Raw genomic sequence first — 15,694 nt, 5'->3', positions numbered from 1 at the left:
ACATGTCCCGTTCCCCCATCCTGAATTAACTGGAGCCCCCAGGAGAGTCATGGTATTTCATTCCATGGACTTGCTGTTTCCGATTCCCGGAATGCTCTTCCCTGTGTTCTTCTCATCTCAGATGACGCCTCCTCCAGGAAGCCTTTGCTGACCTCTCAGTTTGAGGTCCCTTATCTGGTTCCTACAGCCCCGTATCTCAGCAGAAATTTATGGCACGAAGGGCCTCCCCTAGGGCTGGATTTGCAGATATGTTGCAGCACTGGGACCTTCCCCTGAGGACGGGGCTGCAGTTAAGCTCCGTCTCTGAATCACTGATGATGATCTCTCATTTCTTCCCTCAGAGGACATACCCTGGGGCACCTCCCCTGTGCCTGCGACAAACACACTTCAATAAACACACTTAGCAGGCTGCGAGAATCCTGAGGCTCAAATTGACAGGCTGATCTCGGTGACTCCAGCTGTGAAAGCTGACCTGGCCCGGGAGCCCTGGAGGAGGCGGCTGGTGGGGGGCTGTGCCCTGCTGGGGGTGGAGGCCCCGAGGAAGAGGTCCAGGCTGGGGTAGGGAAGAAGGCGGGGCCTGCGGCTGTGCAAGTCGGCGTCCCGGGCCTGGGACGGAAGTTGCAGAAGTACAATTAGTTTCAGTTTTGTTTCTCTTTCAGGGACCCAGCAACAGTGGCTTCCGGACCTCAGGGCCCCCCAGTCCGGCCCTGGAGCCCAAGGTCAGCTCTGGCTAGGTAAGGATTGGGGATTGGGGGCCGCTGAAGTGAGAACTGAACTGGAGGGAGCGGGGGAAGGGAGAGAGCGGGAGGAAGAGGAAGGGAGGGGGGAGAGGGACTCAGAAGGCAGGAGGGGAGGAGAGGCTGGGCCTGAGCACCCCGGCCGCCCCGGGCCTTACCCCTCAGGCCGGAGAGCCGAGGCCTCCCTGGAAGCCCCCACCCACCCACTCTTTGAGCTCCCCTCCCAGCCCCTGCTTCCTGGAAGTTTGGGAGAAATCCTCCAAGTCTCTTTATCAAGTGTTTCACAGCCACTGTGCTGGGAGCTGGGGGCATTCACAGACACTCCTCACGTGACTCCGACCCTCCAGAGGTTTCTAGGAGAGCAGGAGGCCTCCTGCAGCAGGAAAGGCTGAAAGAAAAGGGCCCGAGGAGCTGGGGAACAGGCTGCAGTGACCCTGAGTTTGAGGAGCTGGAAGAAAAGCGCAGGGCAGCCTCTTTCCCTCAGATCTCCTTCCTTCTGCTCCAAAACCCATTTCAGGACAGTCGGGCAGGACGTGGGGCCCCCACTCCCCGAGAAGCTGCTGCCAGTGTCTAGGAGGCAGGTGTAGGGGCTGTGAGGATTGGGGCGCCGGGAACTGGGGCCCCTCGTACTTTCCACCTGCCAGGAGTCAAAGCAACTCCGCCCACCTGCACGGTCGGCTGTGTCCCCTCTGCCCGGCCCCCACCCAGCATTCCCCCACCAGCAGGACCCCAGGGTCTATTCACACGGGGCTCGCGCCACAAGGCCTTCAGCCGGGGCGCTGGTCATTCCACCATCAGCTCTCTGAGGCTGGGCTTCTTGGTCTTGTTCTTTCTCGCAGGACCTGACTTTTGAAAACAGCCTTTACTTCTTCACATTTGCTGAATGTATGCAGGGAGGAGAGAGGCAGCTCTTTAGCTCAAGAGACCAGAAGCAAATTCCTGGCCATTCAGGTGAGACCCCAGACCTGGCGGGGCTGGAGGAAGGGGGAGAGGTGGGAGGGCAGGCTGGAGGCACCGTGGGGGTGTCCTCTGCCTTCTGACCCTGACTCTTCCCTTGCAGAATGGTTTCCCAGGGCTCCTCGCCCTCCCTGCTGGAAGCCCTGAACAGCGACTTCCTGGCCTGTAAAATCTGCCTGGAGCAGCTGCAGGTGCCCAAGACTTTGCCCTGCCTGCACACCTACTGCCAGGACTGCCTGGCCCAGCTGGCTGAGGGTGGCCACCTCCGATGCCCTGAGTGCCGTGAGTCCGTACCTGTGCCACCCACGGGTGTGGCCGCCTTCAAGACCAACTTTTTTGTCAATGGGCTCCTGGATTTGGTGAAGGCCCGGGCCGATGGAGACCTGTGCGCAGGGAAACCGGCCTGCGCGCTGTGTCCCCTGATGGGAGGCACCAGCGCAGGGGGGCCAGCCACAGCCCGGTGCCTGGACTGCGCTGACGACCTGTGCCAGGCTTGTGCTGACGGGCACCGCTGCACCCGGCAGACCCACACCCACCGGGTGGTGGACTTGGTGGGCTACAGGGCGGGGTTTTACGACGAGGAGGCCCGGGAGCGCCAGGCGGCCCAGTGTCCCCAGCACCCGGGGGAGGCTCTGCGCTTCCTGTGCCAGCCCTGCTCCCAGCTGCTGTGCCGAGAGTGCCGCCTGGACCCCCACCTGGACCACCCCTGCCTGCCCCTGGCCGAGGCTGTGCGTGCCCGGAGGCCAGGCCTCGAGGAGCTACTGGCCGGTGTGGACAACAACCTGGCCGAGCTTGAGGCCACTCGGATGATGGAAAAGGAAGCCTTGGCCCAGCTGCGGGAGCAGGCAGCCAGGGTGGGGACACAGGTGGAGGAGGCAGCTGAAGGGGTCCTCCGGGCCCTCCTGGCCCAGAAGCAGGAGGTGCTGGGGCAGCTCCGGGCCCATGTGGAGGCTGCCGAGGAGGCTGCTCGGGAGAGGCTGAGGGAGCTGGAGGGCCAGGAGCAAGTGGCCAGGGAGGCGGCCACCTTCGCCCGTCGGGTGCTCGGCCTGGGTCGCGAGGCTGAGATACTCTCACTGGAGGGGGCGATTGCCCAGAGGCTCCGGCAGCTGCAGGGTTGTCCCTGGCTGCCTGGGCCAGCCCCCTGCCTGCTGCCCCGGCTGGAGCTCCATCCTGGGCTCCTGGACGAGAACTGCCACCTGCTCAGGCTCTCGTTTGAGGAGCAGCAGTCCCAAAAGGACAGCAAGAAAGATGGAGCTGGAAGCCAGGTTGGCGATGAAACCCAGCCCCAGAGTAGAGATGGGGCCCAGACACCCCAAGAAAATGGAGTTCAGATCCTAAAGGTGGAGAGAGCCGAGTCTCCCCAAGAAGATGGAGCCCAGACCCCCAAAGAGGACAGAGCCCAGACACCCCAAGAAGACGGAGGAGCGCAGATACCAAGGGGTGGCAGATCCAACAAGAAGAGGAAATTCAAAGGCAGGTTCAAGTCAGTTTCCCGGGAGCCCAGCCCAGCACCCGGGCCAAACCTGGAGGGCTCCGGCCTCCTCCCCAGGCCCATCTTCTTCTGCAGCTTCCCCACGCGGATGCCGGGAGACAAGCGGTCTCCCCGGATCACTGGGCTCTGTCCGTTTGGCCCCCGGGAGATACTGGTGGCAGACGAGCAGAACAGAGCCCTGAAGCGCTTTTCCCTCAATGGCGACTACAAGGGCGCGGTGCCCGTCCCCGAGGGCTGCTCCCCGTGCAGTGTGGCTGCCCTGCGGGACGCCGTGGCCTTTTCAGCCGGTGCGCGACTCTATCTCATCAGCCCTGAGGGTGAGGTGCAGTGGCGCCGGGCGCTGAGCCTCTCTCAGGCCAGCCACGCCGTGGCTGCCATGCCAAGCGGGGACCGAGTGGCTGTCAGCGTGTCGGGCCACGTGGAGGTATATAACATGGAAGGCAGCCTGGCCACCCGGTTTATCCCTGGGGGCAAGGCCAACCGGGGCCTGCGGGCGCTGGTGTTCCTGACCACCAGCCCCCAGGGCAATTTTGTGGGGTCAGATTGGCAGCAGAATAGCTTGGTGGTCTGTGATGGGCTGGGTCAGGTGATCGGGGAGTACCGGGGGCCAGGCCTGCACGGCTGCCAGCCAGGCTCTGTGTCTGTAGATAAGAAGGGCTACATCTTTCTGACCCTTCGCGAGGTCAACAAGGTAGTGATCCTCGATCCGAAGGGGTCACTGCTCGGCGACTTTCTGACGGCCTATCACGGCCTGGAAAAGCCCCGGGTGACCACCATGGTGGACGGCAGATATCTGGTCGTGTCCCTCAGTAATGGGACCATCCACGTCTTCCGGGTCCGCCCTCTTGACAGTTAAAGGGCTAGAACTGGGGCGGGACTGGGGCGGGACTGGGGCGGGACTGGGGCAGGAGAAGGGAGGCAGGGCTTCTGCTAAGGGCATTTTCCCAGTGGGCAGAGGGTGGCAACTTTTCCACGTGAAATGCCAAACCCCTCTGCAGGTGTGCAGGAATAGGGACCAAGGCGGGTGGCGTGACCAAAACCCTCAGAAGCAGAGGAGGAGGGGTTGAAGGGTTTCTTGGTGTTGACCACCCTCTTGCTTTCTGTGGGTGACTGCTGCTGCCGCCGCTGTAGAGTCTAGGTTTCTGAGATTTGTAAGCTAGGCCTGATTTTCTTTCTGCACGACCATTCCTGATGGAGGAGCCAGGGGGAGACTTGAGGAGGCGGGTGGAAGGAATCCTTTGAGCCAAGAAGGGCTCAGGGTCTGTCAAGGATGTGCTTTCTGGAAGGGAGCTGAGAACCTGGCTCCCCTCAGACTGGAACAGGGACCCACCAGGTCAGAAGAGGCCTGGGTTTTTGAAATGGCCATAAATGGCGTCTCCCACCAGCTGCAGCCAGGAAGTAGAGGTACCTCTGATAATGGTGCTCCCCAGGGAAGTACAGGGTGGGCTTTGTGGGGGGCCAAGTACAGACACCAGTCAAAGCCAATAGGTGTTTACCTTGAAGTCCATGAAGAGAATGTGCTCCCAGAAGACAGAACCCAGTTGGGCTGGAGCCTAAAACACAGGGTTCTGAGTATTAGAGATGGGGAGACACTGGATCTTACCCTCCAGCTCCCCTCCCACCTCCAAGCCAATCGGAGGCAAGATCTATGTAGGATGTAAAATCTCTTCCGTTTTGATGTCACTTCCTGGAGTTTATTTTTATTTCCCTTTAGTTTTCCAGCATAATTCCTTTCGAGAAAGTTTGGCCTTCACTTGGCTGAATTAAAGGGTGAGGGCATTTGTTATTACTGCCATTTTTTGGTGTGGAAAACATCTAAGCTTAGAGGCCAGGTGTGGGATTACAGGGCCAAACCAGATGGAAAACCCGAGAAGTTGGTAGTGGGGCTGGGATGGGTGGAGCAGTGAAAACCGCAGGGAGGGATCCAGTCAGCAGTGAGCCATGACCACCGGCCCTTTGCACGGGCTGGGGCAACGGTGGAACTGAGGTGGACACGTTTATCCAGGGACTGTCAGGAGATGACCAAAGGGAATCTTCATGTAAGGATCATGAACAATGAGCGTTCATGGGAACCAGAGAGATTTTGGACAAGTCCAGATGGAAAGCACAGGACATTAGGTGTAGGGAAAAGAAAATCCTTTTCCAGGGAGGTTATTGATTGTCTAATGAAGCGAAAGGGGAAATCATCAGTGTTGGGGGTAGGGGGCAGCAAATTCAGTTATATAAAAATTTGAAATGTATGCACAGCAAAGAACAATGAACATGAAAGGAAAATCACTAAGATGAGGATATTACGTAGAGTTGATCTGAGGGAGAGCTGAGTCTCCAACATATGCAGTGACTAAAGAGATTTACTCGGTCAAAGGGACAAATGAGCTGTGCACCCAGGAGGAACACACGCAGGCCAGGACACATAAAATAAAAAATAAAATAAAATCAATCCCTTGCATTGGTTAAAAATATGTTTTTAAAACGATGTCGTGGGGAAACAGACTCCTGGCGCTATAAAACGATGCTTCCTGGAGAAGTTTGGCAGTACTTGACAAGAGTCAAAAAAAAAAATGATTGTAAGATAAAGTTATCTCTCTTTGGGGAATACTTTCTGGGAAAATAAGTCAAGAGAAAAATAGTATTTGCCCATAGATATTTGTGGCCACTCTATATATTATAGTCATTGACAGGAAACGGCTCAGCTTGGGGGTATTGCCAAGTAGATTGTGGTCTAGCACGACAGTGAGGTACTGCCTTCGTGTATGACAACTATGAGAACTATTTAGAAGGGTATGATGTTATATGATGCAATCATAGGTTTAAAAAAAATATATTTTGGATTTATGATCCCATAAGGTTAGCTACAGGGTAAAGTATACCTGAATAGTTCCCAGGTGGAAATAGGTTGAAAATATGTAAATAGTCAGTGAGTGGGGAGATTGGATTCTGTTTGACTTATTTCCTGGTATTCATATATGCACATTTCTACTAGTTATTATTGTCCATTAAATAACATATGTACCTGAATATTTACGTCAGAAAAGTGTACCTCTATAGATGATACTCAAAATTTTTTTTCAAAAAAGTGATATTCAAGAATAACCACTGGCCTTGCGAATGAATACATGAGTCAGGAGAGACGGTTCTGTTGGAGGAGGGGTAGGAGTGGGAAGGGTCATCAGAGCAGGGGCCTGTCTGGTGACTGGCTGAGGAATTTGCCTGGGGAAGGTATGCAGAGGTCAGGCGGTCCCCTCCGGTGATTGGTCATTGTGGAGGGTCCAGAGGTGGGGAAGGTCTTGTTGGGTTCACCAGCTAATTCAGGACAACTGGAAATCAAGAGCTGGTTCTGTGGAACCAGCTGGTATAGAATGAGTTACACGAGTGGGGTGCTGTGTCTGTCTTCTTTGCAGCTCTCTCCGCAGAGTCAGCAGTGATGGCGTCTAGTAAGTGCTCAGTAATGTCTGTGGAATGAATTGATATCTAGAAATCAGATGGGACCAACTGAATCGTCCAAAACCTTGGCTTATGGGAAATATCCAGTAGGGGGCACTGTGGACACAGACTACTCTAGCCTCCAGGAGGGTGGCTCAGCTCTGAGTCACAAAAGAGATGAGATGGTGGGGAGGGGGACCTGCTAATGTGTGCGGAGCGGGTCCTGGGAGGTGCTGGCCTCTAGGGGATCATATGCTTTCAGGTTGGAGCAACAGATTTGCAGAGCTGCACAGGAATCTTATGCAGAGGGCCTGGCTGGTGGAACAGCTCCAGCCAAGTGGCTCACCTAGGAGGCAAAGCAGGAATAGAGAACTTCAGAAGGGAAGCATCACCTGCACGCAGGAAGAGAATCCCACAGATGCTCTAAAGATGCAGGAGACACAGGGCTCTCCAGGACGCTATGAGAATCCTGGGAAGCTGAGCATCAGACAATTGACAGAAATACTGAATTTTCTTTGTGGGAGGGTAGGGGTGGGAAGGCACCCGTGGCAAATGTGAAGTGGATGGGAAGTACAGCATTGAGCATAATTTGGAGTTGAAATCCCCAGCACCTCAGCTGTGACCCAGGAATCCGAATGCATCCTGAAAAAAGCACCACTCAGCGCAGAGAGAGAGAGTTCTTGGTTCAGCTACAGGTGTTAAGAAATCAGGAACATCGTGAAAGAGACAACACCCCTCCACCCCCATGCCGCCGTGGACCATGGCAATTAACGCGATCGATCATTCCTTTTCCTGTTTGGAACTTTCCAGTTTGTGCACGTACTGGTGAAAGGAGGGTGCCTTTCAGGTAGAGAGAAAGAGCGGAGAACCCCGTTCATATTCTTTGTGCCGGAAAAAGGAAAGTGATTGAGGCAGCAGAGACCTGGGTTGAGTGCTGGCTCTTCCACTAACTAGCTTTGTGGTCTTGGTCTAGCTCACTAACCTCTCTGAACGTCTTTTTCTACGTCAGTAAAATAGGGAAGATAATATCCAGCATGCCCACCTCGCAGGGTTGTTGTGAGCAGTGGGTGTCTTTTGTATATCATAAAGCTCAAATCTGAGGTCTTGGTTAGGGAAAAGTTTAACCGACTTGTACTGACTTACTAGTCTTCCATCAGGGTAAGCGCGAATGGGGATGTTCTGTGCGTGTATTATGAGGGGAAAGCTCAGGAATGTCTGGGCAGAGTTACTACCTGCTTCTCCTTTGGAGGAGGCTGTTTCGCTTTCCAGCAGTTATTTGGAGAAGCCATTTGTAAGACACAACAGTGACCACAGGAACAGAAGGGACCAATGGGCACCTTGCTAAGGGTCAGTGCTATTCCAGCAGAGAATCAGGCTGTACTAATGAAGGCCTGATAACCAGAGGCATGGAGACGTTCGAAACAGCAAGAGTGGCCCAATCTTTTGATATTTGAGAGAAAATATAATTTGGGAGGGAATAACTCTCCTTTTGCTGTAGTCATTATTACTGTATCTATAAAGCCATGTCATATAATAAATCTCCAGAGACAATATTCAAAAAAGGCAGACATCCAAGAGAGAAGTCAGAAAGATTCCGAGGAAGTTGATGAGGTTGGTGATCTGAGCTGGGCAAGGTTCGGTAAGTAGGAGCCAAGATCAAGGTGTTAGGCCATCCCTCCTGGGCAGGTCAGCTGAGAACTACAGCTATACCATGCATTAAATGGGAGATCGGATGGGGGTACAGAGTTCTGTCTGGGGGAGAAAGCAGTCTTGGACTAGAGGGGGCAGGGAGCTGCCAGAGAGACTGCTCAAGAAGATAGCCCAAACAGGAGAAAGGTCAAGTTCAGATGCAGGCTTAGGAAAATAGGTAACTTGACCAAAGCTAGCAGAACCAGCTTTCCCAACTGGTTCATGAATGTAGTTTAATTAAGTGGATCAGAACAAGATCAAAAATAGGTCTAGAGACCACAGAGTGATTGGAGGGGTGGGGAAGGCACCGCAGGGTCAGCCGACTTCCCCTGAAGCCTGGGTGAGGGACCTTTGGGACTAGGCCGAAGAGGGCCGTATGTAAGGAGGCAGTTAGGAAGCAGGTTTGGGGAGGTTTTAGAAGGCAATCTGACTTGTCTTCCAATTAATTTTAAACAGGTTGCCTTAGCAACCAAGAGAAATGGGGTTGAAAAAGGAATCAGGGCCTCAGTACCACGGTGTCAGCCAGGCAGATTTTTCTCAGTCCCTAGGGGCCGAAGAATCTGGGCTGTAAACTCTTTCATTCCTTTGATTGTGTGCTTTATATCTTCTTCCTGTTTCTTAATAAATTCTTTGGAAAAACTTGAACCTTTTCTCGGATGGTTGATGGGTATGGGAAACAGTCAGCACCCAGGCCCAGGAAGTGGAGGCCTACAGAGCCTGCCATCCCTGTCATAGCTCCAAAGGCGCTACACAGAGTCCTTGGGGACATTTCAGGAGCATGATGACCGGCATAGTCACCGTCTGTGGTCCCAGCCCTCCTCCTTGGCCACTCTGGCCTGTAGGACAGAGGGGCTCTCTGGGCAGAGGTGTGCACCTTCCAGGCTCACGTTTGGTGGGAGGGAGTCAGCAGGCTCTCTGGCCCCGCAGGCCTGCTTGGAGGTGTGTATGAAGGAGGTGGGTGAGGAAGTCAGGGCGGCTGGGCCCACCAGTGGTTTCTGCTTGTGTTCTGGTTTGGGAGAACCAAACAAGCACCTGCACCCGCATTTGTGATCCCACGGTGACCCCTGCAGGGCTGGGAGGTACCCAGGCTTTAGGATTGTCTGCCTACTGGCCAAACCCATGCCCTCTGACCTGGTCTCCAAAGGAGACTTCAAGGAGTTCCTGAACTTCCCCTCTGAGTCCTGAGCAGGAAGGACTCAGACCTCAGGTCCTTATTTCTAATTCACTCAGCCTCTGGCCTCCCCATCAGATACAGGATCAAATAACAGTCATCAAGTGCCGCCCACCCGTGCTTCACACCCATCGGCTTCCGGAAGCCTCCTGGCCTACGAAGCCAGCACCGTTAGCATTATGCTACAGGCAGTGAAGCCTCGGTTTGCTTGTTAGAAATAGATATGATTCTGACTCCAAAGCTGCCCTTCCAACCGCCTCTGAATCCTGAGCCTCTGTTTCCTCAGTCATCAACGAGAGAGCCAAACGAAATGAGATCTGAGGTTCTTCGCTGAGCTCACAGCCAGGCCCCATCCATCCCTCTAACAGGTCCGGAATCTAGACACAGGCAGGGAAGCTCAGGGATGCCCCACGCACCCCACCACCATCTTGTGCTCCCTGCCAGAGCCCCCCAAGATGGAGAAGGGATGACAAGTGACAAGAGAATGTTTTGAGCTGCTCGGTGGGGAAGTAGGGGGTGGGGATCAGGGCCCACCGCCGCTGTGGTGACAGCCTGAATAAAAATTCCACAATTCATCATCTAATGACTCAGCCCGGCTCTGGCCCAGCGCCTTGGTGAACCCTGGGGAGTGTGACTCAGCAGCTGAGGGGGCCGGGCGCAGGAGACACTGCGGGGTCCTTGTGAGCGGGGACTGTGGGGAGGACGGCCTGTTCCAGCTCCAAACCCCAAGGTGGAGCGTCTGCTCCTGTGGTCAGACACACACATGGCCTCGGTTCCCAGCCATGTGGCCAAGCCTCCTCCTTCAAACCTGGGCCCCTCCACCTTTGCACTGGAGAAGTCACAGCCCTAGAGGCACCGGGCCCACCGCCTTTGCTCGCAGCTGTGGGATCAGAAGCAAGTTGCCATGGCCACAGACTCCCCAGGCCTCTCTCCCCTCCACCACCCTGCCAGGGTCAGGCTGCCTTCGAGCAAGGGCAACAGAGGCCACACAGTAGGGGTGGGGAAGTAGGGGCATGCCACAGGCTGGGCGCTTGACTGGGCAAATGGTCAAGCGCCCAGCCATTCCTCCTCACCACTGGGGTCAGGGGACTGGGGCTTGAGGGTCTTGATATTGCTCCAGGGCCAACTCAGACAGTGTCTCTCCCCCATCAGAAGGAGCAGTGTCTTTTCTCTTCCCTGACCACTAAGGTATGGACAGTCTGTCAAGCTGAGACAGGAGGGAAGGGGCAGGGCACAACCATTAAAAGAATGACACCAAGATGGCAGAAAATTCAACTCCCAGTAGACCCTGGGGCCCAGGGTGGCAGGAGATTTGACCTCCAGTAAACCTTAAGCTTCATTATATGCTCACTGTAATATATTAGTATGGTAAATGGCACTCCAAACAGGCGCCATTGCAGTTCTGAGGCTGGCCATAAAAGGTCAAAAAGTGGGGGATGGCCCAATTCCTGGGAATCTCAGCCCCTTTCCCAAAGTAGTTGGAATAATCCTCTCACTTGTTAGCGTATGAAGTTACTCAGCCCACAAAAACTAACTTCGTGGTCACTCTCTCTGGCTTTCTAAGATGGTCCACACTCTGTCTATGGAGTACGTATCTCTCTGAATAAATCTACCTTCACTCTACTATGGCTCCCTCTTAAATTCGTTCCTGTGCGAAGCCAAGGACCCTCACTTGATGGGGCATCCCAGGGACTCGCCTGGGACCTGGGACACAGCCATCCTCTCACGCCCCACTTTTCTTGTATCAAACCCACCAGAAGAAAAGAGCCAAGGCAAGGTGACTTGAAACAGTCTCCGAACCCAGTGAGGAGCCAGGGCACCAAGTCCAGAGGTCAACGTGCAGGGCGTACAGACACGCTTCTCCCCGCCCGGACCACTTTCTCACCTAGATTATTCACACGCACCTCTTCCCTCACCTGCAAAGCCCTTCAGGACAAGAACATCTGATTCACACAGAACACTGCATGACCAGATGTTCTGTAAACATCTGTTAGTGAAAAGAACAAATGAGGGAATTTGCCCTAAAACTCATGTCGGATGTAACACTGGGAGGAGCTGGAAACTCTCGCCCGGGCAGGCCCGGGAGCAAAACGGGTTTATCCCTTTTCCTTAGAAGGGAGTGTGAGTAAGAGTGAAGTTATCCAAATTCTGGAAAGAAAAGATAGTAACCTCGCTCCGCTGTGCTTCTCCTTTGTTCCAGAGCACTTTAACCTTCTGACATAACAGTTTCATTGAGCTATTCATTTCATTATGGTTTATCGTCTGTCTTCTCCCCTAGTTTCCACCCCAGGTAGAATGAAAGCCCTAGGATGGGGCATTTTTGCCCATTTTGTGCATTAATACATCCTCCACCAGTAGAATGGTGCCTAGGATATAGCAGACACTGAATGAAACAAAGGAATGGCATCTCTGGAACATTTACTCCGCACCAGGACCCTCTCCATCTGTTACATAATTTACATATATTATCTCATGTCATGCCCTAGGCAGTTTTAGGAGGTAGATGTTACTCTCATCCCTGGTTTAAAGATGAGGATGGTGGGGTTAAAGGGATTATGTAACCGGAGCAGCATCACCAGGAGCTGGGCACAGAGCTGGGCAGAGGCCAACACCGCCCTGACTGGCCTGGGGCCAGCTCTCCACCACTCCCTGGCGAGCTGCTGTGCACAAGGCCTTCCCCACTCCATCTTTCCTGGGTGAGGTTTTTTTTTTTTTCTTTCTCTTCCTTCCCACTAACTTTCCACACGGCCCCATTTCACCCCCTCAAAGGTATCTCTGCCCCGAAATGCAGCTTCTTCTCAGCTGGGAAGACTTTTCCTGGCAGACTGCATGGGAGGCTCCCAGCCCCAGGCCCAGGGAACTCCCCAAGTCACTTTACTGTGGGTTCCCTGCTGCTGGAAGCTGTGCTAGAACAGAGCGAGGGCCCTGCCCACCTCAAAGCACCAGGGCTCCAAGACACTGTCCCCTCTCCAGGCCAGCTCTGCAGGGCCCGGGCAGGGAAAGCCAGGCCCTCTCACCTTCTGCCTCACTCCCCAGTCCCCTTCTCCACTCTTGTGTGACCCCTGGAGAAAAGAATACAGACCCAAGAACATCAGGAAGGGGGAGAAGGCTGCAGTCCTGCGGACACGTGCAGCCAAGCTCAGGGAGACACGGTGCCATAGGTTTCCATCCCAGGGCTCAGGGAGGCAGTGGGAGAGGAAGAGAAGGATGCCAGGATGTCTGAGCAACAGCTTGAAGTGGTCCAGCAGGGGAGGGAGAAGCTGGTTTGGGGTCTGTCAGGGAGAATCTGTGTCCAGATGTTGGGAAGCAGTGCCACGCCCTACCTATGGGCTTGCCTGTGTGATGGGGGCTGGGCATCTTGGCCGGTGTTTAGATGAGGGAAGGGGGTGTATCTCTGTGCTCTGCAAAGCACATGGGGGTGGGGGACATGCTGTTAGGGTGTTCCCAGGCCGGGTACCGTGCCAGCTTTTGCCTCATCAAAGAATCAAGACTGGAATTTCCCTGAAGCTCATTTCCTACCATTTAATCCTTAGCGAAGGACTACAGCTGCCAAGTCTGCCTCCCCAGGGCAAATGCTGGGCTCAGACAAGGAGCAGAGTCCTGGTTACTGAACCTCTCTGAACCTCCATTCCTCACCTGTAAAATGAATGGGCGGGGCTCCCAGATAAATAAACAAGACAAAGGAGGTAAAGGCACTCAGCCAGTGGAGATGTTCAGGCCATGGCCATTCACTCACTCCTCCCCTCTCCCCTTGGGACCGTGGGCCTTATCCCCATCCTTTTAGAAACAAAATACCTAGGCTGGGCTGTTTTCCTTCCACCCACGCACCCACCACCCAGTCCACCGCTAGGAGAGTATTTATTAGGCCCTGCCTCTAAGTAACCAAATGCAAACAGCAAGTGCAAAATGTCAGGGGAAGACCTGGCCAGCTGGGGAGGGTGGCTGGTCACCCAGACAAGGCAGCTTTATTGTGGCGCTTTGTCCCAGCCCAGCACCTGCTTCTCTGCTCTGAATGCACACCCCGGACAGACCAATCTTGGGGCCGATCAACAGGAATCGGGTGCTCAAAGAATAGCTTACAGACACAAAATGCTAGCTTGTTAATTTACAGACAGAGCCACATCCCCAGGCACCTTGGGGAGGGTCGGGGGAGGGGTCTCAAAATGTGGCTTCAGTGTAGGATCAGGACCAAGCTGGGGCATTGGCTGATCTGCATGGCTGGAGGAGAGTCCAAGGCATCCCTGCCACCTCTGGACACACCTGTCCTGGGTGCTGGCAACTGATGTTTGCAGGACAGGGCACCAACTCTCCTGCACAGCCTGGAGACCACGCACCAATTGGGTCTCCTTGGATCCCCCTTTGTAGAGAGGAGGAAACTTCCCCGGTGCTGGCATTGTCCCTCAGGCGGATGACAATGCAGTTACTTCACTAAAATGCAATCACCATCTTATCTGCTCCTCTGAGGTTTCACCCAGGTCTCCTTAATTGGATTTGGGATATTCACAGACAAACAGTCTCCTAGGTAATTTCTACACAGGGCTAATATCCTCTCCCAAACTGAGTTTCTTCCTAATTGAATTCTCAGAAGGCAATGTTAACTTCAATGTACTTGGCTGTCAGGCCCAAGTCCTGCCCACATAGGGCAGTATTAAGGGACCCAGGAGGAAAGTTTAGACCCAAACAGTGCCCACATCTAAACGGGGTACAATCCAGTAGGGAAAACAAAAGGAAGACATGTGACTCAGTCGACGAATAATCCAGTGCTGAACGTGTGACTGTGTGGGTCTGATCGTAAGCGGGATCAAGTTCAAAGGAAAGACAGCTTAGAGTGGCCTGGAGGAGGCCGGGAAAGCTTTGGGGGAAAGGCAGAAGCTGAGGCACTTTGGGAGGCTCTGGGGACAGTTGATTTACATAGGAAAAGAAGGGGAAGCAGGGGAGGTGGGACTTTCCAGGGGCAAGAAATGGGGGGGGGATGGGAATCAGATGGTGCGGATAGAAGGGGACAGATGTGGCAGATACAGACCCTGCTCCCATCATGGATGCTTTGCCAAGTCCCTCTGTCGTCCCCCACTGTTCATGTCCCTCTGTCCCATTCAGGAGCTGGGCTTGGTGAGAAGCTCAGGGAGGCCGGGGTTGGGGGGGAGGTCCTGGCAGAGCCCCGTCTCCCCCGCCCACCCCGACATACACAAACACTCACATCCAGACACTGCAGAACCAACAGTCTGCTGCGCAGGAAAGCGGTGTCAGAGGGCAAGGAACCTCCACCCCAGGCCAGGAGGGACAGCCCAGTGCCTTCCACCTGCTGCGCTGACCACGACTTGATTCAGCCCGGAAACCAGCCTCTTGTGCTAGACAAAACACCACCTCTTCCCCTCACCTACGAGCCCCTTGGGATTCTCAGAAGCGATAACAGGGAGTTCCTGAGTCAGGGGCTTTGCATCTGGGCTCTGCTGCTGGCTCCCACCTCCGCCCCCGTCTCCCTGAGTAAGCTGCCACCACCGGCAGAAGAGGAGAAGCTGGAGTTTGGCATGTCACTTCCTGAAAGACGGGGGTCTGGAGGAGAAGCACCCCCTGAGCCCCACTGTGTTGCTTTAGACACTCGGTGCATCCAGGGCAGCATGGCTTCCATTAGTGCGAGTCTGAAGCAGGAGCTCAGAATGAGAAGGGGTCTCTCCCCCAATTTCTTAGACCCCAAGGCCACTCTGCCTCCTCTGAGAGGGCTAGATTCTGGAAACAAGACAACTGCCCCGTGCTTCCCCGGACAGTCTGGTCCCGAGATGGAGCTGCTCAGGAGGAGGGTGAGGTCTTTGCCCTCAAGGCCCCCAGCTCCTGGTGACCCTGGCACGACCGGGGCTGTCTGGGTCTGGGGCCAGCCTGGCAGAACGGTGAGCTGGCAGGCTGGGCTGCACCCAGGGAGAGAGGGAGCGTGCCCGAGGGAACCAGCTGTCGGTCCAGGCTGTGAATAACGGAGGCCTCATCGCCACCCTGCAGCCGCAGGGGCAGAAGCCCTGGCACAGGGCCTGAGTAAGAGAGCAGGTCCGGGCAGGTGGGCGACGCCCGGGGAGCAGGGAGACAGGCAGGCTCCCACCCAGGAGCAAATCCCCTGCCTGGCCGGGCCTGCTTTTGGGTGTCCTTCGTTGCCAGGCTCTTCTTCCCACATGACTCTGCTTCTCGGGCTGACATGTCCTCCCCACGCTCCCCGCTGGCCCTTCTGCCCTCTCCCAA

At 54.9% G+C, this 15,694-nt stretch overlaps 1 protein-coding gene across 1 annotated transcript; it reads left to right on the top strand.

The window, feature by feature from the left end:
* Positions 1–517: 517 nt before the first annotated feature.
* On the top strand, positions 518–8,943 carry TRIM56 (tripartite motif containing 56). Its single transcript, XM_032459647.1, has 4 exons — positions 518–558; positions 660–734; positions 1,577–1,688; positions 1,798–8,943. The coding sequence occupies exon 4, from the start codon at positions 1,799–1,801 to the stop codon at positions 4,040–4,042; it is 2,244 nt and encodes a 747-aa protein (XP_032315538.1). The 5' UTR covers positions 518–558; positions 660–734; positions 1,577–1,688; position 1,798; the 3' UTR covers positions 4,043–8,943.
* Positions 8,944–15,694: the final 6,751 nt, after the last annotated feature.

This window comes from Camelus ferus, chromosome 18, assembly GCF_009834535.1.
Source record: "Camelus ferus isolate YT-003-E chromosome 18, BCGSAC_Cfer_1.0, whole genome shotgun sequence".
Taxonomy (NCBI): domain Eukaryota; kingdom Metazoa; phylum Chordata; class Mammalia; order Artiodactyla; family Camelidae; genus Camelus; species Camelus ferus.
The sequence above is the reverse complement of the archived record's forward strand: the minus strand, read 5'-3'. Positions and strand labels throughout refer to the sequence as shown.

Coding starts and splice junctions, on each gene's coding strand:
- TRIM56 (XM_032459647.1), top strand. CDS start 1,799: ATGGTTTCCCAGGGCTCCTCGCCCTCCCTGCTGGAAGCCCTGAACAGC.